Source organism: Nicotiana sylvestris, chromosome 12 (genome assembly GCF_000393655.2).
Source record: "Nicotiana sylvestris chromosome 12, ASM39365v2, whole genome shotgun sequence".
Classification (NCBI taxonomy): Eukaryota; Viridiplantae; Streptophyta; class Magnoliopsida; order Solanales; family Solanaceae; genus Nicotiana; species Nicotiana sylvestris.
Window position 1 is genome coordinate 128,559,241 of NC_091068.1, and position 25,137 is coordinate 128,584,377.

At 37.6% G+C, this 25,137-nt stretch overlaps 1 protein-coding gene across 3 annotated transcripts; it reads left to right on the top strand.

Annotated features, from left to right (window-relative positions):
- The first annotated feature begins 18,655 nt into the window (after positions 1 to 18,655).
- Positions 18,656 to 24,007, top strand: LOC104221783 (pentatricopeptide repeat-containing protein At2g32630). Of its 3 annotated transcripts, none has more exons than XM_009772914.2 (2): positions 18,656 to 22,248; positions 23,155 to 24,007. In XM_009772914.2, exon 1 carries the CDS (start codon positions 18,899 to 18,901, stop codon positions 20,720 to 20,722), a length of 1,824 nt encoding a protein of 607 aa, XP_009771216.1. In that variant the 5' UTR covers positions 18,656 to 18,898; the 3' UTR covers positions 20,723 to 22,248; positions 23,155 to 24,007. The 3 variants fall into 3 exon arrangements, with proteins under 3 accessions (XP_009771216.1, XP_009771217.1, XP_009771218.1); XM_009772915.2 differs by having other exon boundaries at positions 18,656 to 21,060; XM_009772916.2 differs by having other exon boundaries at positions 18,656 to 20,938.
- Positions 24,008 to 25,137: the final 1,130 nt, after the last annotated feature.

Below are 25,137 nucleotides of genomic sequence, written 5' to 3' on the forward strand. Positions count from 1 at the left end.
CCTGTAGAACGGAGGTTGTTATATTTTAAGTTGAAGAAGTCAGGAGCCCGCCTGTAGAACGGAGGTTGTTATATTTTAAGTTGAAGAAGTCAGGAGCCCGCCTGTAGAACGGAGGTTGTTATATTTTAAGTTGAAGAAGTCAGGAGCCCGCCTGTAGAACGGAGGTTGTCATATTTTAAGTTAAAGGAGTCAGGAGCCCCCCTGTAGAATGGAGGTTGTCATATTTTAAGTTGAACGAGTCAGGAGCCCGTATGTAGAATGGAGGTGTTTACTTTAAAATTGCGGTTGAAGTCAGGAGCCCTCCTGGAGAACAGAGGCTAATTTATTTGCAAAGTCGCTATTGGAGTCAGGAGCCCGCCTGCAGAACAGAGGAATACATTTCAAGATCAAGTCAGAAGTTAGTAATGCGGAGTGTTACAACAAAAATACCCTAGCATGAATCCCATTTCAGAAATCAGAAAGAAGACTACAAGAACAAGTCGGAGATAGATAAGATTTTGTAATTCCTAGTTTAAGTCTATCTTCTTGTTTTCTTTTGGCATGGTGTAATAAAGAGATCGAAAAGCAGTAGCAACAACATGCAACAGCAGTAACAGCAAAAATGCAGTCCCATGGTAGTCTCAGCTACCAAAACTTCTCGAACTACATTAACCTGATTCACTTTTAGCCAGGGATATGTAGGAAACCTGTGAAGCAAAAGTTCGGTTAAATCTTTTCAAAAATGCTTCACACGGAGTATTCCAACAAGCAAAAATTTCTTGTATCCGCTCACTTTATCTTTGCACGAAAACTCTTTGTGTTTTCGGACAAAGAGGGGCAGCTGTGAGCACGTGATTTTTGCTTCACAAAAACTACTTCAAAAGAAATCGAAAAATAAAACAAATTGCCTTTGAGTACAATTTTAAGAATTTTGCGTGACATTTTGGGTAATTATTTTTGTTTGTGAATGTTTATCTTGTTTTAATTAATTAAAAAATACCAAAATACACGTTGCATGTGCACTTAGGATTTTTATTTTTACAATTAGAAATTAATTAACCATAGTTTTGTTTTAAAATAAAGAAAATCACAAAAAATACATATTTTTTTGTATTTTTGGCATTTAAGGTCCAAGTGCCCGATTTTGTTTGTAATTAATATTTTATTTTGGTGCGATATTTATTGTTAAAGGTCAATTAGTATTTTCTAAGTTAATTTTGTTTTTACAATTTATTTTAGGAATTTTGGTATTTAGGAACTAAAAGGAAAATGAAAGAAAAAGAAGAAAAGAGTGAAAATCGGATTGGGCCATTATTTTTGGACCAAAAATCAGGCCAAAATCACCCATGTACCAGGTTCAGTTGGCCTGGCCAGAGACGTCTTAAAACGACGTCGTTTGGTCACTCTTAATTAAAGTCGTGGATTAAATCGATCCAACGGCTGAGATTCAATCTCTCTTACCCGTTCCCAAACTCGACCCGTCTACCCCGAACCAAACCCGCCTCAGTACTTAACCAAAACGACCCCGTTTGACCCCCTAACCTAATCTGGACCGTCGATCTTCACGGATCCCATTAATCCCCTCAATCTAATATACCAAAATACCCCAGACCCATTACCCCCCTTTCATTTCCAAACCCCCCCCCTGTTCAGTTGTCTCTCTCAGAGACGACCCCTTAAAACCCTAGCCGCCCTGAAAACCCTTCGCCTGAAAGCCGGCGGCAACGATGCTGTTGGCCATGAAACTAACACCCCTAGAGCACCTAACCACCCTCTTCACGAATCCCTTATCCGTTTTGCTCGAATCAGCCTGTAGCTTCTCGAATCTTCAATCGAAGATTCGAGCAAAACTTGAAACTACTCCAACCAGCCCCAAACTCACACCATGACGCCCCCAGACCTCCCTCGTTACCAAACCACCTTTGGTTTGGTTCGAATCAGGCTAGAACCGTTCGAACCCCAAATCGAACCCCCAAGAACCCTAGAAAACCAAAGTTTGAAATCTGTCCAAATTAAAGGATGATTTGGGGTCTAATTGACCTTAGTCGAAGTGTTCTCAGTTGAGAACACTCGATTAAGGTCCGCTCGACCTCAAAGAGTCTGAGTCAGAGTCCAAGTCATGGTCGTCCAGTTTCCGAGTTTTTGAGGTATTTTTCCTTTCCTGTTTGTTCCATTTTGTATTTGTTTATATCTGTTTATTTGTTTAGTTTAGTTTTATTGATTTTTCAATTCTTTTTGTTGATTGATTCTGTCCTTCTTCAATGACCTTTTATTTGGTCGAACTTTTTCTGGTCATGGTCAAGTATATGATAAACTATATAATCGATTTGAATGAGTTTCGTCGATTAGTTAAGTTTTATTATAAATCCCTGTTTCTATCAATACGACTCGAATCACCTATGTGCCTGTTCGATTCTGATTTGCTACTGATTGTATGTGTTGTAATTTGTGTAGTCGATTGGATAAGTGTTGTCGATTAGTTTTACATGCTTGAATGTTAGAATAACCTGATAATAACTTGATTCATACTGCTTCAATTCTGGTTGAATCATTGTTTGAATTTGGTTGTGAATTGGTTATAGTTGTAGTACTTTAGTGATCAGTTAGAAATCAGTTGTTAAGGTTATAACTTATAGAGTTCTACCATCAGATTAAGAGGTTTAGGGCAGGGCAGTAATTTCAGGGACTTTAGGAGGGTATTTTGAGATTGAAAGGTTTGAAATTGGTTTAAGTTGAATGTTCTGACAGTAGGGTATTAAAGTACCAATAAATTAATGAATTGTTTAGTAATAGTGGGGAACAAGGTTTAATGACATGGGAAGTTGATTAAATAAGTTAAGTCACCCATAACCTTGGATTAAAAAAGAGAAAAAACATGTAGTAGTGGCTGTCCGGGAATATCATGGGCAGAAATACTTTCATAATTAGCTAAGTGCTCCTTAGAGCTGGAAAGGGGCTGAGGTTTGGGTATAAAAAGGGGTCTGGACAGAATTAGTGGGGGGCTGGGTTTTTTTGGAGAAGAGAAATCAGTTTTCTTTCAGTTTTTTTTCCAGAGTCTAGGCTGGATTTTGACATCAGAAATTCAGAGTTTAAGAGTGAAATACAAGCTAAGTTTTTACCCTAAAGAGTTCAATAGGTTGAGAGCTAAATACTGAAAAAGTGAGGTCTTCTTTACTACTGAAAATCAGAATCAGTTTGTTACTGTTTAATTGAGGTTCTGAGTGTCTTTATTTGAGAATCTGAAGAACAGAAATCAGAAAATCTACTCTCCTATCTCATTTCTGAATACATTCTGGTTCTGTTCTGATTGCTGGTTATTTCTGGGATTTCACTGAGGTTTTAAGTGGTTTCTTGAGTTGTTATTTCTGGTCTGCATTGGTTTGTGTTGGTACTGTTTCATTGAGTGTGCTGGAATCCTGTTGGTTTTCAAATCTGTCACTAGGTGTTCTGTTTACTGGTTGTTGCTGGTTATTGTTGTTGTTGCTGTGTTACCTACTACTCTGCTGATCTTCTTCTTCTTGTATTCCAATACCAGGTACACTACCCTAAACCACATTGATGTAAGCTCGTTGAAGTTTGAAATGAAATGTTCGAACACATTTATTGTTCAACTGATGACTGCCTGCATTTTAATTGATAGTAGTTTAGATGTTTTCATGTTATATAGATGGTAGTTATGTGTATAATCAAAACTATTTCTTAAGGTGGGTTATCTGTTAAACATTGTATAACATTGAACTGTTAAATTGAACCCTTGGAATGGCATGAAGTGTAGTCAATTCAATAGGTTTGTGAAATAGGATTGTTGAGTCAGTTTGGAGGAACTCGATTGTCATCAGTAATAGGTGGATCTAGATTAATTTCAGGTTAAAAGGGTAATGAACTTGTAATAAGATTTCAATTCACGAGTTGATCTAGTAATATTCATCCTACTCGCTAGTAATTTTATCATTAATCATGCTAGTGTATTAGGATGTCTCCGTTTGAATAACAATTTTTGAATTCGATAGTAAGCAAAACCTGAATTGTTGTTGGTAGATTAGTGTTGAAATCAGTTAAAAGTCAGGAAAAGAAAGGCTCATTTACATTAAATCGGTTCATTAAAACCCATAGTTCGTAATAGATAATGGGTATGATAAATTGGTTTAGGAATTTTGGAGTTCATGTCTGTCAATTAAAATGGAGGTATGTATTGTCGTTGAGGTGCATCATCACTAAGTTGTTGGTTCGAACAACAAAAACTGGGACATTGCACGCTTGTAATTAATTAGGCCTTTTTCTCTATCTTTAGAGACAAAAGTAAATAGAGAACCATAGTCGCTTTAGGATATCCTTAAAATAAACGAGGCGTGCCTCGCCTAATAAGTTGCAAACTGCGGGGCCCTCAATAGGTGCTTATGATAAACACTTAGGTTTCGGGATATGCCGTGTTAGCAAATTTTGCGGCGTTCTCAAAATAATAACGCGTTAGCATCTTTAGGCGTGTATTTAATAATGTTACCTCCCTAAATTCGAGTGCACATTTATGTGACTCAAATTCAAATCTCAACGAAGTTGGAACATATCAAAATTGCGGGTACATTTATGTGGCGCAGTTCGAGATGCATTCTCACGATGTTGCAATCTCTTTAAAAATAATAAATAATAGAAGTGGCTGATTAGCCCTTTTAAAAATAGTGAGGCGTGCCTCGCCGAATAAATTACAAATTGCGGGCCCCTCAACAGATAGTTATTTCAAATGCTTATATTTCAAGACAGGCCGCATAGCGAACTTTACGGCTTTTTCTCAAAATAACAACGCGTTAGTATCTTTAGGCGCGTATTTAATAATGTTATTTTCCTAAACTCGGGTGCACATTTATGTGACCCAAATCCAAATCTCAACGAAGTTGGAACGTATCGAAAATTGCGGGTACATTTATGTGGCGCAATTCGAGATGCATTCTCACGACATTGCAATTCTTTAAATAATAAATGATAAAAGCGGTTCAAGGTTAAAATTGGTACATAGGTTCAAAATGTATAAAAATCAGATAAATAAGCCAAATATGACAGTTGAGCGACCGTGCTAGAACCACGGAACTCGGGAATGCCTAACACCTTCTCTCGGGTTAACAGAATTCCTTATCCGGATTTCTGGTACGCTGACTGTTAAACAGAGTCATTCTTTTCCTCGATTCGGGATTAAAACGGTGACTTGGGACACCATAAATCTCCCAAGTGGCGACTCTGAATTAAACAACAAATTCCATTTCGATTGTCCTTTAATTGGAAAAACTCCCTCTGTGCCCCTGCGGGCGCGGGTAAAAAGGAGGTGTGACATGGAGAAGAAGAAATACTTGGAAGCTATGCTCAAGGATTTGACAAACTACAAGTTATGTTTAGATTAGGCAATAAACATTGTTTTATTTATTTTTTGCTTTCTTCTCGCATTTGATTGTTTAATAGATGCTCTCATTAATGTTCTTTCGTTTCACTTTATATTGCACATTCTCATTAATGTTCCCTTTTGTTCTTGCTTTCTTTTTCAATGATTAGGACTTGGTAGTTTATCTATGTATTCTAAAGAAAAGCCTCACTTTTCTTTTTGCTAAGGTGACTGAACTTAGAATAAATATTCTAAGTTGCCAATGTACCTCGATGAAGAGGATCAAGTCATTACGTAGTTCATAACAAGTGAATTTTTTTAATACTTTATGGATTTGAAGACTTGGGGGATTTGAAGATTGCAACTTTAAGACCTAGCGGGCTTGAATACTTCAAATTGATGATGTAATAGACTTGATAAAATCTACTTGACTTAGAATTGGAGACTTCAACTTGAAGATTTAGCCTCTTCAAAAATTGCTGGAACATCAGAGTTCAACAATGGATATTCTTTCGCTTGCATTTCCTTTAGAGTTAACTTTCGGCCAGCTTTATCCTGCAAGGATGTTGTCTTCACACTTTGCTTCTTACTCACTTTTGTAGTGATCTTTAATAGTGAGGCATCAATATTCATTGATTCCTTGCTCTCAGACTTCGATACAAACTTGCCTCCTTTCTTTATACCTTGTTTATCCTTCCCTTTGCGATGTTCATAAACAGGTGGCCGTTGGTTTCTACTTGAAGACATGCTTAACTCTATATCATGAGCACGTGTAGTCAATTCTTCAAAAGACTTAGGCTTGATACTCTGTAGGATGTAGTGAAGTCTCCAATGCATTCCTTGGATACACATTTCTATACTAGAAGCTTCACTAAGTCTATCTTTACAGTTGAGGCTCGAATTCCTCCATCGATTGATGAAATCAACGACCAGCTCATCCTTCCATTGACGTGTGTTTGTGAGTTCAACCATACTTATAGTTCGCCTTGTGCTATAGAGGCGATTGAGAAATTCATGTTCAAGTTGCTCCCAGCTATCGATGAAACCAACCTCGAGATCAATGTACCAATCAAATGCATTTTCTTTTAAGGAGCGGACAAACTGCTTGACAAGATAATCTCCATAGGATCCGACATTATTACAAGTTTCGACAAAGTGTGAAATGTGTTGCTTTGGATTTCCTTTATCATCGGATTGTTGAAATTTTGGGGGTTGATAACCTGCGGGCATCTTCAAACTATCAATTTTCGCAGTGTATGGCTTCGCATATGCGAGAGAAGACTTGGCAGCAACATCGTACTTATCTTTAATGGTTCTTATGATGAAGTCTTTCAATTAGTCAATGGGAATAACCCCGTCAGATTTGAAATTTGACGTTCTTTAGGAGTTGTTGTCTGGCTTGCAGATGAGTCTCCTTTACCTTGCATCATAGGGAGCTTTTCAGGTGCATGACTTGAATCTCCCTCCATCATGCTTTCAACTCTATCTGTCAGCTTGACAATTTGATTATCTTGATTTTGCATATGCTTCGTTAACCCTTCAATTGCCTTTGTTAACTTTGCGAGTTGTTCTTTAACAATTGAAGTGATAGTCACTATTGCTTGGATAACCGCCGTGGATGGTGGAGCAAAGCATGGATTTTTCCTTATACCATACTTCGAGTGAAACAACTCACATGGAGTGATTGGAGCAGATCCACTGATCAAGACATCATCATCATCTTGTGTGATGAGATTCCTAGATCTGGATGGGCTAAGTAGAGCCAATGTCTTCTCAACAATTTCAGCAATGTTCGCTCCTTCCAATTCAGCTGAAAAGGAGCTTGCCCCCTTTGAGGGTCGAAAATCAAAGTTAGGAAACGAAGCAGACAGCATTTGAAATGCTTGTTGTCCCAGCAAGTTTGCTTTGTTCCTAGTGATAGGTCCTACGCTTTCCATAGTAGCATCTAACAAGTAGGGAGTGTTGTGGCTCTGTGATTTGATTGCTCCGTTTGAACTGACCAATACCATCTAGACACTTGGCACAACTCTATTGGTTGTTGATTTGACTTGATATACCACCCTTTCTTGACACATGGCATGATTTAATTAGCTCATTTATTTGGCTTGGATTGCCACATCACTTTGCACGTGGCATGATTTTATTGGCTTGTTCTTTTGACTTGGATTGCCACTTCACTTGACATGTGACATGATTTTATTGGCTCATTCTTTTGACTTGGATTACCACATCACTTGACATGTGGCATGAGCCTGGACTTTAAGATGGGCTAATAGCCATTTGGATCTTGGGCTAATGAAGTGGACTTATTATTTAATTTGTAGTCCAATCAAATGGACTAGCCCAACACATATATATATTGAATTCAAATAATTAGCCCAATTTACTATCCACAATATTTGTTTGGACTAATGTCTTAAATTAGTATGGTCCAAATTATTTTATGGATTTAAATCCCATAAAATTTAAATGCTTACAGTAGTGACTTACACATCCATGATTTCTGGCCTATCAAAAGAGGGCAGATTAGATGAAGCTTTCAGATTATACAATCGGATGATAGAGGCACGCCTAACAGTCCGTGTTATTACATAACATGCACTTGTGTATAGCCTTCATGGTTGAAATTTATTAGGCGAGAAATTGTTCCTTACTAACTTGTAAGTTATTCACTTCATGTAAATCAGATTTAGCTAATTGGAGGTGTAGCAGATTTTTTGTAATTCTTCCTGATGTTGCACGTGAGCAAAAAAAATTATATAGTGCAGGACATTCTGCAGAGAGTCGGTGTTCCTAACTTGTTTCTGCAAAGATTTGATGTTGTCCATGGGCATTGTCTGCCATAAACTCAAGGTTGATATTGATTTGAGACCTAAGAAAAAGAGCAAAAAACCGCGGCTCAGATTTAAACTGCTTGATCCATCTTTGATCTTAGCACAATAATCTTAAAAGACAGGAGATATAGAGCCCTATGAACATGTGTAAGTATTCATACGGGATTTGAGTATAACAACTTTCTATTATTTGAATCGACATGAAATACCAACAATGAATTTAGGCAACTGTGGTCTTTAAGAATTAATATTGTTTCACTACGAGGTCATGATGTGAATTTCCACTTGCCTATAGTGTATTTCAAAATTTTGAGGCATTTGGTTAAAAATGTTTAGCTACATGTTTGTTCTTTAAGCAGTATTGCTTCCTATGTCGTCGAGTACATTATTCTCTTGAAAATGGAAGAACCAGAATAAAAGAAATGTGTCACTCTAGAGATGCTGGCGGTTGTATTCATATTTTTAGGTTTTCACTTTTTTTGGCTGAGTGGCCTAGATTCTAATCATGATTATACCAGAGAGCTAACTTTTACCATGTAATTTAGAAGTTGGATCACTTTTTACGGTGGTCATGTGATATTAACGGCCAGTTACTGTCACGCCCCAAACATGGGCCTGGACGTAACACGACATTCGGTGCCTAACTACATGTGACCTAGCGAACCAACTGGCTGGCTGAATCAACATGTGATATCATAACATACTAAATGCGGAAGATGAACTAACATATGCTGATATACTGAAAGTCTGGATGATATAAATCAAAGTACGGAAATACTAATACAATTCTGAAACATATTTGTAGCCAACATAGCTTAATATGAAAAGTCTGAGACTCCGTCTAACTGTTACTCTAGTCTATGAAGCCTCTATTGAAGTACTGAAAACACTGACTATCTGTAAATACTGAAAGGCTGTAAAGTAATGATAATGCCCCGAAAGAACTGGGGATCACCGAATAGCTGGTACGAGAATCTTAGCGCTCTGCGTCGTCAACCTGTAAATCATTACCTGCATTGTGAGTAGCAGGCCCCGGGCAAAAAGGGACGTCGGTACATTTGAATTGTACTGGTATGTAAGGCAATTGAAAGAAAGAATTATAAATGTTGAAACTGAAACTGAAATGATAACTGAGAAGTGATAACTGATAACTGATAAATGAAATGATAACTAATAAATGATAACTAGACTGATAACTGGTAACTGAACTGATAACTGGTAACTAATATGATAACTGATAACTGAACGGTAACTAATAATTGAACTGAAAGGAAGTAAGGATATGAATACTCCCTCTTCTAAATAATGAACAACCTGTTTATCTGAATATTAAACTGCGGCCTCAGGCCCAATATATATATGTGCACAAACTGCGGCCTCGGGCCCAAGTATACGTATGCATAACTGCGACCTCAGGTCCAAAATGCATAAAGCATAAACTGCGGCCTCAGGACTGCAGCCTCAGGCCCAAATACAAGTGTTCAAAATTCAGGGATTTAAAATCAGGAACTGAGAATCATACTGCAATATATGATAGTGAAATACTGAATCACATTGAGTTACATAATACTGGAATACTGGATCACACTGAGTACATAATACTAGAATACTAAATAGGACTAGACTGAGACATGTATTCTTGAGCTGATTATGAACACTGAAACTTCAACTGTTTATGGCATACTGAGTAATCTATATTAAGACTCGGGGGCATCAAGCCCAAGTCTATATTGAATACGCACTGAGCTCACAACGTTCAGAATGAAAGCCATGAACGAGTTGTGAAGCTAGAGAATAGAAGCTCTACTACTATTCAAGGAACTAGGCTTAACTATATTTTTGAGGCAATTGATACGTCGTAAAAGAAACGTAGTGTAGGGAGAATCATTAATATTCCCAAACATAGAGAGTTGGCCTCCCATACCTTAACTTCCTGCTCTTGAGCATAATACAACATTCGCCAACCCCCTTCAACTTCAATCTATATCAATACAAGTCAAAGGGATTTCGTGTTAGCAATAATACTCATGTTTTGGTCACTTAGGCATTTTCTCAAACATTTGGTGGCATAAAGCTTCATAGTCCTTATTAATGGTGTCTCTATACCCAATAACCCATTCTCTTGCTCCTAGATAAATGCTAAAGTCTCAAATAGTTATAATCAACATTATCCTTTATCACCCATAAGGTAAACAACACCCTTAACCAATAATCAACAATCAACAAGCCAAACCTATAATTGTTCATGCTTTTCCATCAAACCCATCAACTCATATCTCATGAACTTGAGTCAATAATCATTAATCCAATGCTAGAATCAATTGGAGGGTGAAAACATTACCTTTTTAACGTTCAATCTTCTTGAATTCGAGTTCTAGGGTTTCTTCTCTCAACAATGATGCCCCAAATGAATATCTAATGATATGAAGGGTTTACCCATGTTAATAAGATGTTGGGATATTGAAATTAACTTAGAATCACCATTAGAACTTACCTTGGGTGGTGGAAGGACCCTTAAGGAGTTAGGTTTTTTAGAGTTCCTCTTTCTAGAGCAAGTTTTTATGTTTTGGGGTTGTGGGGGACGAAATATAGATTTAAAATGACCCCCACTAGCGCGCCCATGCATCTGGAGGCCTGCCCGCACTACTGACTGCACTAAATGGTAGTAACACTGCCTCAAAATTAGCGCGGCCGCGCTAAGGGCGCGCTATCGGCGCGCATATCGCATACTGTTCTGTAAGGTGCGCATAACTTTTTACACAGAGCTCCGTTCTGACTCAATAATATATCGTTAGAAAGATATTTCAAAGGCCTACAACCTTCATGCTTTGAGTTGTCCCAAATTCCGTACTCATTTTCACTAAAACCTGCTGGAATACGAACCTTCTGCAAACTTAGTCGATTTTGTCAAATCTTATGCACCTCACTTTCCATCTTGATTTTGAAATAACTATTTTCACCCATAATCATCCCGATAGGACTTCATATGTCTAAAATATCAAATTAATACCCATTTAACATATCCACACCTAGTCTGAATGTACGGGGTGTTACATTATCTCCCCCTTGGGATCATTCGTCCTCGAATGCTTGTCCTGACTGTAACTTCTGCTACCTCCGTACCTTAAATGGGTCTGGTGAAAACTTGAACTTTCATTAACACTTGTATACTAAACTGAATGAATACCTAATTACTGAACTGTTGCAATACTGAACTGAATGACTACTGCATTGACTGAATATTGGTCTGCCATGGATACATGAATACTGAACTATCATGGATATATGAATATTGAACTGACACGAATATTTGAGTAATCTAAGTACTAAGCTGGCATGAATGTCTAAGTATTGGACTAACATAAGTAGCTGAGTATTGAGCTGACATGAGTATCTGAGTACTGAACTGACATGAATATCTGAGTACTGAATTGACATGAGTATCTGAGTACTGAAAACTTGAATGTTATAACATGACACATGAAATACTGGATGTACCACCACTAATTATGGTGGAAACTCAAACTCATAAGCTATTTGACCAATCCTTCGCAAGAATCTATATGGCCCAATATAGTAGAGACTATGCTTCCCCTTATTCCCAGATCTCATAACGTTTTTCATAAATAAAACTTTCAGAAACACCCAATCATCAACTTGAAACTCTAGGTCTCTATGCCGCACGCTCGAATAGGACTTTTGGCGGCTCTGAGTTTTCTTCAAACGCTCTTGAATCAACTTAACTTTCTCCATTGCCTGATAGACTAAATTTGGCCCCAACAATTCCTCTCACCAACTTTGAACCAACCAATTGGCGATCTACACCTTCGCCCATACAGAGTCTCTCACAGTGCTATCTTGATACTAGAATGGTAGGTGTTATTATTAGCAAGGTCAATGAGAGGTATGTGATTATCCCAATTACTTTAACATCAAGGACATATCCTCAATTGTTTGAATAATGCGCTCTGCCTGGCCATCTTTCTGAGGATGAAAAACTTGTGTCTCCTTTCTGAAAGGACTTCTAAAAGTTCATTTTAAACTGAGCACCACAATCCGAAATGACGGACAACGGAGTCCCATACATCAAACAATTTCCTGAATGTACAACTCAGTATAATCTTCTACTGAATCTGTAGTTTTTACTGGCAAGAAGCGTGCTAACTTGGTAAGTCGATTTACGATCATCCAATCAAATCATGCTTTTAAAATGAGCAAGATAATCCCGTTATAAATTTTCATATTTACCATCTCCACTCAAAAGTATATGTATCCTGGGATGAAAGCACTAGACTTTCTACTGCTCGACTTTCACTTGCTAGCAATTCGGACAATTGGCCACAAAATCTGCGACGTTCTTTTTCATGTCGTTCAACCAATAAATCTCCTTGGTCATGCTGCATATTTGGGGAACCTAGATGGAAAGAATATCTGGGATTATGGGCTTTCAACATAATTTTTCCTCTTTAAGTCCATCTATGTCTAGAACACACAATCTGTCTTGGTACCTCAAAGTACCATCATCTCCCCCTTATTCAAAAGCCATCGTTTTATACTTGTGAATCTATTCTTTCAACTGCAACACGTAGGGATCATCAAACCGTTTCTTCTTCACTTCGGCTACTAAGGAAGAACAAATTCTGTTCTGGACAATAATTCCACTATCTTCAGAATCCGAAAGCCAAACTCTGTGCTTGGCTAAGCGGTGAACTTATTTCACCATAGTTCTCTTGTCTGTCTCAATCATGAGCTACACTTCCCATACTTGATTATCATTCTAAGCACTTCCTGAAAACACTTATAGCATTGTTGCGATCTAAGTCTTTGACTTGTACTCCACAATTAGAGTCTCGTGCAATGGCTTTACCCTCATAACACATAAATAGGCATGATTTTATAGCTTTTCTTTGATCACTTTATCATCAATAACTAAGTTCGGTGATCATTCTACTTACTTTGTGTTTCTTACACATGCTATACATAATCCCTGTGGTAATTATACAATTTTCCCTCATTACCGAACTAATTTTCTTTTTCATATCCCATGCTGGCTATTTGGGTTTCAAATCACTAACTGAACTTACGAAAAAAAATTCACATCACCCCCTTAGACCAAAGGTCTTATACTTGCGGATCCTTCCATTTTTTTTCGGGATTCTAACAACTTTCTTTATCTTCTGCAACTCTTTGCACTTTACGTTAATGACGACTCATCTCCCAACTTACCTCTGAGAAATCTTTCTTACTAGGAAAAACTAAATTATTTACATAAACGGAAAGCTTATGTCTTCATAACTATCCTACATAATCGTAATGATTTAACTCTGGCCATACTGTCAATCCTGGAGAAATCACATTTCGATAATTCCTAAAGGCTATTCTTCTATAGTTTGCTCTCTCACTGCTAGTTGATTTTTTTTCCACTGCCACTGTACTTCGGGTTTAACTTAAACTCTTTAGGCTCTGACACATGCGTTCGGTATTTTCAAACTGCCATCCACTCACTAGAGATAACCTGGCTAAGTGGATCAAATCTCACCTCTACTAGCTCAGCTGAAATTGCTAATTCACTGTATCTACTCAAAACTTACTTAATATCCTTTTACTAACCACCTGCTAGCATTATATTTTCTTCTCCTGCTTTGAATAACTAAAATAAAGCATAAGGTTACTCCTAACTTCCCTCATCATCTGACCATATTCTTTTACCACACACTATCATTTTTTTGAACTATGTACATGGATCACACTTAGGAAAATCATCTGTCTTAAACAAAATTAGAATATCTAACCTCAAACTTTCTATATAATACAAAATCATATCATACTATAAACATCCGCGGTAATCACTTAGTCACATAACCTAAGGGGGAACTGCCATATCTTTTATCTTATGTCAATAACTGCTTCTTATAGTAGCTTACTAGCGTGATACTTCTAGTTCTGATTCGAATAATTCTAAACAACTTAAAATCATTCCCTGAAATTCAATATTGGCTGCTCTTGGTTCTCATTTCATACATCATCTCTTCTTGTCATTTGCATGAGTTGTACGAAATCACATCTTTGGTAATAACAAACGTTTCTGACTCCTAGGTATTTTTCCCTTAGTCTCCCCTTTTTTTTTCAAAACTATAATGACCAATTCTAGGCCATTTGCGGTCAAATTCTTAACCTGCTACACTGTAGCGTCTGACATACAGATACACTACCACACACATCTGATAAATCACTTCATGCACCATCCGGTGAGTCTTGGGTCTTAATCCCTAAAACATGCGAAGATTTCGCTATAATCATTGTTACTTACATTTTCCTTGAGAACCCATATGCATCACTGTATACTCACAAGTCACCAGAAATTTTGATATATTGAAAATGGATATTTGGTAACCATATAACTGAATACTGGCGTACTGAATAACCATAAACTTGCTAACTGAAAGACTGTATAACTGGAAACTGAGGTAAATTGATAACCATAAAATATGATACATGCTTTTGTACTTTCTGATAAGGTTATGCTCTAATCTGCACTACTATCCATTGCATCCCGCTTTTAACATCCTCTCAAGTCTCATATTTACCAACCTGTACTCCATAATTATACCCCAATGGGCAATTATCCTCTTTAGGACCTTAGGTTTCTCCTGCGCGTCGCTTGGGCATCCAATATGTTTGGAATTCGATAGGAAGAGAAGGTTAACTATTGCTCTAAGCTTCATGGCACGATCTAGAGTAGAAAGAAATGAGACAATCCTAGATGTCTTGGTAGTTAACCGTTTATATGAGTGGCCGACACACACATATAAAGGAAACTACACTGGACACGGCTTCATAGACTCCCTAGGACTCTTGAACCTAGTGCTATGATACCAAGCTTTGTCACGCTCCGAACCTGGGCCTGGACGTAACACGACACTCGGTGCCTTACTACATGTGACCGAGCAAACCAACTGGCATGGCTGAATCAACATGTGATATCATAACATACTAAATGCGGAAGATAAACTAACATATGTTGATATACTGAATGATGCCCCAAATGAATATCTAATGATATGAAGGGTTTACCCATGTTAATAATATGTTGGGATATTGAAATTAACTTAGAATCACCATTAGAACTTACCTTGGGTGGTGGAAGGACCCTTAAGGAGTTAGGTTTTTGAGAGTTCCTCTTTTTAGAGTAAGTTTTTATGTTTTGGGATTGTGGGGGGCGAAATATAGCTTTAAAACGACCCCCCACTAGTGTGCCCGCGCATCTGGAGGCCTGCCTGCGGTACTGACCGCGCTAAACGGTAGTAACACTTACTCAAAATTAGTGCGGCCGCGCTATAGGCGCACATATCGCATACTGTTCTGTAAAACGCATATAACTTTTTGTACAGAGATCCGTTCAGGCTCTATAATATATTGTTGGAAAGCTATGTCAAAGGCCTACAACTTTCATGCTTTGCGTTTTCCCAAATTCCTTACTCATTTTCACTAAAACCTGCTGGAATATGAACCTTCTGCTATGCACCTCACTTTCCATCTTGATTTTGAAATAACTATTTTCGCCCATAATCATCTCGATAGGACTTCATATGTCTAAAATGTCAAATTAATACCCATTTAACATATCCACACCTAGTCTGAATGTACGGGGTGTTACAGTTACAGTTAGCGCGACCGCGCTATAGGCGCACATATCGCATACTGTTCTGTAAAACGCGCATAACTTTTTGTACAGAGATCCGTTCAGGCTCCATAATATATTGTTGGAAAGCTATGTCAAAGGCCTACAACTTTCATGCTTTGAGTTTTCCCAAATTCCTTACTCATTTTCACTAAAACCTGCTGGAATATGAACCTTCTGCTATGCACCTCATTTTCACTAAAACCTTACTCATTTTCACTAAAACCTGCTGGAATATGAACCTTCTGCTATGCACCTCACTTTCCATCTTGATTTTGAAATAACTATTTTCGCCCATAATCATCTCGATAGGACTTCATATGTCTAAAATGTCAAATTAATACCCATTTAACATATCCACACCTAGTCTGAATGTACGGGGTGTTACAGTTACAGTTAGCGCGGCCGCGCTATAGGCGCACATATCGCATACTGTTCTGTAAAACGCGCATAACCTTTTGTACAAAGATCCGTTCAGGCTCCATAATATATTGTTGGAAAGCTATGTCAAAGGCCTACAACTTTCATGCTTTGAGTTTTCCCAAATTCCTTACTCATTTTCACTAAAACCTGCTGGAATATGAACCTTCTGCTATGCACCTCACTTTCCATCTTGATTTTGAAATAACTATTTTCGCCCATAATCATCTCGATAGGACTTCATATGTCTAAAATATCAAATTAATACTCATTTAACATATCCACACCTAGTCTGAATGTACGGGGTGTTACAGTTACCCTTACTTGGAAGAAGAAAAGGAAAACAAAGCGAGATGGTTTAACCCCTATGTCAACATTTAGATCACGTTTTGTCGCCTATCAGTATAGTTTGCATAACTGTTTCAATTACATACAATTTGACGGAACTGGTCAATAGACTTATTTTATTTCCTTGTGCGCTCTTTTCAGAGCTTCATCATATCAATGGGCACAGGAGATTTTTGTTAGAAAAGATCAGACAACCGTTCAATTTATTGTTTCTCAGTGTTCCAGATGAATGATTGTCGTACTTGGTTCTTCTTAAGTTGTTTTATTTACTTTGGTAAAAGGTTAGAGTTTATTTTATTCACAAATGTTCTGCTCTATGTCGAACTTCTACCAGTTTTTGATGCTGCATTAGTTCCTTTTCATTATATTTTGAACTTGTTTCATTATTTGGGGGCTGCCTTGTTCTTTTTACTTGTTCTTGGAGTTGCTATGCATATTCCAAGTTACACAAAAATGAAGTAAGCCATCAGATTTCTCAATTAGTTTTTTCCTTGTGCTGTAAGCCAGTACTAACATGTGTTTTGTTAAATTTCTGGACCAATTTTTGGTGGTCCAAGATCAGAAACTTTAGCCCTGAGATTTTCGTCAAGCAAATGTTTGAATATTTGACATCAAAGGTGGATAATTGCCTTCTGGAAAAACAGTATGAAGTCCTCTTGCTGATCATATGCAAATTTCAAGCCTTTATGTCCAGTTCAAATTTGAAAGGTTGGAGCCATACAGATGATCCTTAAGAGTTCCGCTCTCCATGTGCTCGTAAGTAACTTTTTTGGGATAAGGTTTGTAAGTAATTATCATCTCATTCTTTTCATTGCAGTAACCGATCATATGCCTTCGCCATTTCCAACCTTGGTGGAACATGTATATACTACCTATATGTAGCATCTAGCATGTTGAAGAGGTAATAACCACTCTACTTTTGTGATACAAAAGACTCCTATAAGAAAAGAAGATTATCCAAATGAGTGTATGCTTTCATTTCACTGTTCTACATCTGATATATGGCAATTCATTTTTGTCTACCTGAGTAGGAAATGATATTAATGAAGTAAATGCAAGATATTGTTGATCATCAACGTCATCATTTGCTAGAACTCCTGTACTCTCAGAATTTATGAAAACTAATTGCATCTCAGTTTTAAAGAATGTCGCCAGATCTTCCACGGAACAAGCCATTCCCCTTGGAATCAGTTTTCAGTATCACTTTGCGATATGTTCTCTGTTTAAACCATTGCAGAGCTAAGCGAGTCATTCTGTTATTTGGGATGTTCAACTTGATTGTGAATGGCGTATATCTATCTTTTTCTCGGGAGATGGTTTATCAAGATTTGACTATGATATTTTTGGTGATGTTGTGTCTATTGATACCACATATCAATAAACAAGTGTGACATGATTTATTGGAATAAATTATCATTGGCAAGATATACTTTTTTGTTGTACTTTTTGTTTTTGTCTGATGAGTCTGCAGAATTATTTAAATGGTTGTTCTCTACTCTTAAAAGTCAATTAAAGGTTTATTTCTCTCCCAAAAATTAATATAATTGGTCAAGTTCGAGGAATGACAATTGTCATTAGAGAGTGTTGTCTACCACTAGACATTGACTATGTCTATGGAGCATGATCTCCATGATCTCAGAATGCATGATCTCGTATGCGTTTACTGGAGAACGATAAAACACGATAGTGTAATCATCTATCAAGGTTAAAAAAAATAATGGAATAGATTTATGACGGTTTAGGGTCTTCATCTTTTTTTTTTTTCTTTTGTCAAAACGAGAATAAGAAAATGCACGAACCAGACGTGCAAATTTAAAACTGAGTTGATGAAGAGGAATAATTACACAAATCACTGACTGGCTAGTGGCTAAGTAGAGCAACATAAAGGGACTTCTTTTGCAACAAAAGCATAAAAAACGAGGACTTAATTGAAGTTTCAAAAGGTATTTGGGCCAATTTCCACTCTTTCAAAACTATAAAATGGCTAAAATTCAGTTACCGCCGTCTTTCCCAGTTATTGACGAAACAAACTACACCTTCTGCTCATCTATAAGCATAAACCCCGCCGGAAGCCAGACTACCTCACCGGAAAACGGACTTCCTCACCGGAAAACATGTCATCCGTGTCTTCCCTGCGGTAATTGAGGTAAATCCTATATTTACACTAGAAATAGTTTGGCTATTTCGAGTCGACTATAGGCATTAAACTTCGACTGAGACTTCCATAGCAAAAGTTACACCTTTACAAGATATTGACTTGTGCTCAAAATGTCGACTCAAAAGTTTTACCAAACTGTAAAACAACTTTTTCCCAAAAAACCAAATGAAGAAATTGCCAAAGTGATCTCCAATACCCTGATAAATTCGAGGTCTATTGGGGAAATTCCTCCTTCTCTAATTTCCCAGCTTAATCCCCAAGTAATCCATCTTGTTCTTTCAAACCCATCTGTCCCTACACAATCTTGCTTAAGCTTCTTTAAATTCCTCCAAAAAGACCTATCTTTCACTCACCAAAGACCCAATCTTGATTCACATATAGCCTTGGCTTTGCGCTTGCTCGAAGCCAGGAAGTTTGCTGAAGCAAAGAATATTTTGTATGATGTTGCTGCTGCTGATGGTCTGAGGAAACCCTTTTCAGAAATAGCTTCTTTACTCGGTGAGAATCATGTAGAGCACAAGGTTGTAGGGAAGATGTTAGATATGTTGTTTAGGGTTTATGTTGATAATGTTAGGTTTGAGGAAGCTGGGGAGGTTTTTGGGTATATGACGAATGGTGGGTATGAATTGGATGATAGATCTTGTATGGTATACTTACTTGCTATGAAAAGGCGAAAACAATATGACTCGTTGTTCGAGTTTTTCAAAAAGATGATTAAATATGATGTGAAAATTACTGTTTATACGATGACAATGGTTATTGACGGGTTGTGTAAAGTAGGAGAGGTTAACAAGGCAAGAAAGCTCATGGATGAAATGATTAGCAAAGGGGTGAAACCGAATGAGTACACTTACAACACATTATTAGATGCTTATGTGAAGAAGTCAGATTTTGTGGCTGTGAAAGAGATTTTGAGGATAATGAAAAAGGATGGTGTTGATCTTGATGTGACAAGTTATACTCTTCTGATTGACGGGTATTTTAATTTTGGCAATCTTGAAGATGTTGAGAGATTGTTTAGGAAAATAAAAGAGAAGGGAATAGAGCCAGATGTCCATTTATACACCTCCATGATTAGTGGTTGTTGTAAGTTAGGTGATGTCAAAAAGGCATTTACGGTGTTTGATGAAATGGTGGAGAGGGGCCTCGTTCCGAATGCTCACACATATGGAGCTTTGATAAATGGCTTGTGTAAGGCCGGACAGATGCAAGCGGCCGAAGTTTTACTTAATGAGATGCAAAGTAAGGGGATTGACGTAAATCGAGTTATATTTAATACAATGATGGATGGTTACTGTAAGCAAGGTAATATGGATGAAGTATGGAGGCTGCAGAGAATTATGGAGGGCAAAGGACATGAGGCTGATGTATACGTTTATAATATAATTGCTACTGGGCTGCGTAAGTTAGATCGGCATGAGGAAGCAAAGACGTGGTTGTTCTCGATGGTGGATCGAGGCGTAGCTCCAAATGAAATTGCTTATACAACTTTGATTGATATTTATTGCAAGGAAGGAAATTTTGTTGAAGCAAAAAGGGCACTTCGTGAGATGGAAAGTAAGGGAGTTAAGCCTAATACGGCAACATACAACGCCGTAATAGATGGTTATTGCAAAAAGGGTTTGATGAAGGAAGCATATAAGCTAAGAATTCTAATGGAATCTAAGGGTCTGAAGCCTGATGTCTATACATACACCTCGCTTGTACACGGGGAGTGCATATCAGGGAAGGTAGATGATGCTCTGAAACTTTTCAATGAGATGCCTCTTGAGGGTTTAGCTCCGAATGTGGTGACTTACACAGCAATCATTTCTGGCTTATCAAAAAAGGGCAGATCAGATGAAGCCTTCAGATTATATGATGAGATGATAGAGGCAGGCCTTACGCCTGATGCTACTGCATACTCTGCTCTTGTGGGTAGCCTTCATAGTTGACATTTATCTAGTGTGAGAAGTTGTTCTTTAGGAACTTGTAAGTTGTAAGCTTCATGTAAATCACATTTTAGCTATTTGGAGGCAATAGCAGACTGTTCAATACATCCTCAAGACATTTTACATGAGCACATTCTGCAGAGATTCGGCAGCCTGGCTTTTTGCTTGTTACTGCAGGTCTGAGTGCTGTCCGTGGACATGGTCTTCCATAAATTCAAGGTTGATATTTATTTGCTATTCTAGATAGAGCAAAAGCGCTGCTTAGATTTAAGCTGCTTGAATTCATTTCATGGATTTAGCACAATGAACTTACCTGGGAGGATGACAGGCCTATGATATCTGTACGTATCCAGTGGATTTAAAGTGTCACAACCTTCTGTTTTTTTTAATCAACATGAAGGACCTAGAGTGGTTTAGGCAGCTACAGTCTTAAAATATAAATTTTGTTTTGTTACGCGGTCATGATGAGAAAACCGCTTGCTTGGTGTATTATTTTAAACTTTGGAGGCATTTGGTTCATAATATTTTTCTATTAGACGTTAATCCTTTAAGCAATATTGCTTCCTTTGTCGTCCAGTACACCATTTTCTTGAGAATGGAAGAACCAAAACAAAAGAAGTGCTTCACCTTGGAGATGCTGGTGGATGATAGCAAATTTGTAGTTTATGTACCTTTTTTTGGCTGAGTGCATAACATACTCCAGGTAGCGGTGGAATGAAGCACCAAGTAAGGCATATGATGAATTTGTACTTGGTTTGAGCTCTGACTCTTTGCCAGCAATAGCACAAAGTGCTACCTTAAATTAACATAATGAGAACCATACACTGACAGTTTCCTTTGGTCCAATATCTTTTGGCTTACTGTTTGTTTCAATATCTTTCGGCTTTTAGAATGATTAACTGTTAATGCACCTATAAAAACATTTGACGTCTAAATATTATTTGGGTGTTAATAGACAAAAAATATTCAAAAAAAATATTATTTTTTCATTTTTTAATGTTATAAGAGATAAGAGTTAGAAATCAGCATATCATGTGACAACTTTCTCATTGTGGCCTCTGAGGCACAAATCTATGATGCACTCATTGCAGCCATTCAATCTCTGTTCTTTATGCATGATAAAGAGTTGACATAGTGTGATAAGTCAACTGTCAAAGTTGCCGACGCTCTGCTGATAATTGCACTGGCTTCCTTGTTTTTTCCAGGCAAGCAATAAACTGACGCTATATGCAAGTTTCTTGTACTTGTTTTCGATATACTAATTTCGTACCTGCTGAAGCAGATGCTCCAGGAGAGATCATAACCTTTTCTGAAGCTGTCTGTAACTGTCGAAAGAAATGAAGTTCTGTCTGTCCTTGTTTTTTGAAATTATTTTATAATTTTCTGAAGGCACAAGAAGAGGTAGAGGGCGACCTAAGAAGTATTGGAGAGAGGTGATCGGGCAGGATATGGCGAGGCTTCAGGTTTCCGAGGACATGATATCTGATAGGAAGTTGTGGAGATCGAGTATTACGGTTGTAGGTTAGGAGGTAGTTGAGTCTTGCATTACTTTGTGTCTTTGTGAGCCTAGTCCGGTAGGGTTTTGTCTAAGATAGCTAGGGTAATGTCGTTTCTTACTATTTTCTATTTTCGACGCAGGTTCCACTTACTAGCCATCATTTTGCTTTGCATTTTTCTTTTGCATTTTATGTTCCTATTTTTCCTATGATCTCCGTGATGAATCTAATATTCTCTCCTTTTGTCTTTTTATTATCTTGAGCCGAGGGTCTTTCGGAAATAGCCTCTCTACCCCTTCGGGGTAGGGGTAAGGTCTGCGTACACAATACCCTCCCCAGACCCCACTTGTAGGATTCTACTGGGTTGTTGTTGTTGTTTCTGGGTTTTCTTTGAAGTGGAGTTCCTCTCACTAAACACTTATAGCTCCAAATTGTCCAGATCATAACCTTTTCTGAAGCTGTCTGTAACTCTCTATGCACGTTTTCTTTTTGCACAAAATCTTTTCCTTGAAAATCTTCTCAAGAAACTTTCTCCAAGAATTGTCTGGACACCTAATAGCTCCAAATTTTTAGCAACATCATGGGGGTCATCTTATATTATATTAGCTATGGCATATCTTTGTCACCATTTGAAAAGACTATTTTATGCCCTATTAAGTCTCTGACTAGCAATTTGCCCCTCCTAAGCTTTTCAGGTTTGATAGTTGATGAAGAACTAATGATGCTTGTGGCATTTCACTGTTTGCTTCAATTTGTATGCAAATAAAAAGATTTTGCAGTATGAAATGTTATTTTCTTGAATGTAATTTCTTCCCCTTACAGTGGTACTCCTCTGCCGCATATGCACTGCGTTCTATATGCTTTCATGGTGAAGTGAGAAAAGAATTTTGCCTTTTGGACTTGCTGCTGTTTGTCTGATTATCTTGGCTCCCTTTGCAGATTCTTAGTGATGAGAAGAAATGTTGGATATATGACCAGGGTGATGGCATTGACGACACTGGTTCAGGAATGTGAGGAGGATTAAATCCATTTGGTGGAGGGGCCAGCTGTTTATATTCCCACTTTGAAGGAGGGGAGTTTCCTTGTAAAGGATTTGGTGAGTGTTCAGGTGAATTCCATTTTTTACCTTGATGGAATTTGTCTTCATACTTAGATACCTCGGCTTGCTTGGGACTGAGGCATTGGTTATTATAATTGTTATTGCTGCTTAACCAATAAACTCACATGGCTGCTGTTTATATCTACTATATGCGATGTGACCAACTATAAGGTGAGTGCAATACAGTATGCTCCTACAGTTTTCCCCTTGAAAAGGTTTTGTTTTGACAGTATCTTTTCTGTTAAAGAAATACCAAGTAGCAGTTGACTGAATGTAAGAAAAAACCCCTGTACAGGACGTATAACAGGTTCATTTGTAACTATCTAGGCTGGTACATTCCGTAGCAGATTAACAGGTTTTATATTATTGAATTGAGCTTCAAAAGTCCAGTGGCCAAAAAATGCATATCAAGTACTCCATTTTGTTATCCATTCTGTGGTACTTGTTTACATGATTTCATATAATTTCTACTGCCCCAAGAACAGAACAAAGTGAAGTTCTTCAATCCAAGAGACTAGAAGGTGAAGCAACACTTTTGATGTCTAGCAGGGGTGGAGCTAGAACATGGGGTACGGGTTTAGACGAGTTCAATAACTTTTACTTCAACCTTGTATTTGTATTAGGAAATTTATTAAATATGTATATAATTAATTATGCAATCAAAAACTAAGATGAGCTATGTTTCAGTGACAAGTATAGAATTCATAAACTTCAAGTCCTGGCTCTACCTCTTAGAAAAATGTGGCATCGATGCTTTACAGATTCAGATTGATGGAAACTCAGTGTCATTATCAAATCCTCCTGAAAATTTTAGCTCATCTACTAAAAATGATTGTACTATCCTGTCATGCATTGACATTGCAAAAAGATAGCAGATAACACAACAAATGTTTTGGTAGATTATCATTTGTTATCTTACATTACATTATAATCAGCTGTACCAAGATATTCTAGATAGTGACCAGTGCAGTTGCAACTAAATTAGCCTCCTCCTCTCCCACCATTTCTATGAGTAATGATTTATGGTTCTCCAGTAACTACATGCAACTTGTAATATAACATTGAGGAGTGTGGTGGGATAAAAGGGATCCTTTCACCTTAGATCTCAGTCTTGAGCCCTAGGAATGAAAGAAACTCTTGGTAGGGAGATCTTCTTTCTTTAGTGGCCCCTAAGCAACACCAATTTGGATTAGTTGAGTCAGTAAGTTTCAAATACCGGACGCATAAAGAAAAAAAGGAAAGAAATAATTTTCACTAGCTATCTTACCCACGAAGGGGAGCCTTGAAATTGCTGCCATGTGACGAGAAGGTCACGGGTTCGAGCTGTAGAAACAACCTCTTGCAGAAATGCATGGTAAGGTTGCGTACAATAGACCCTTTTGGTCCGGCCATTCCCCTGACTCCGCGTGTAACGGAAGCTTAGTGCACCGGGCTGTCCTTTTTAGCTATTTTACCCACCTAAAATCACAAGGTGATAAACTGAATGGAACCTACAAAGGAATTTACTTCACTTCTCCAGCTGTTTTTTTCACTTCATCAGCAAGCTAGCAGCTGCTTTATAACAGTACAGAAACATATTATTCTCAGCTCACCATAAATTGCACCTTTTTACCTAACATTTTCTTTCATCCCAATACCCCACAAACTTCTTCCCTAAACCTCTGATCACATCTTTTTTGAATTCTTAATTAATTTTAGAGCAAGAAATTCACCCCTCATTATAAAAGTGGAGCACATTCTCCTTCTCCCTCCATCTCACAACTTCAAATTAAGCTAAATCAAGAAAGAAAAATGAAACAAATATTTGTCTCACCCCTTCTTTT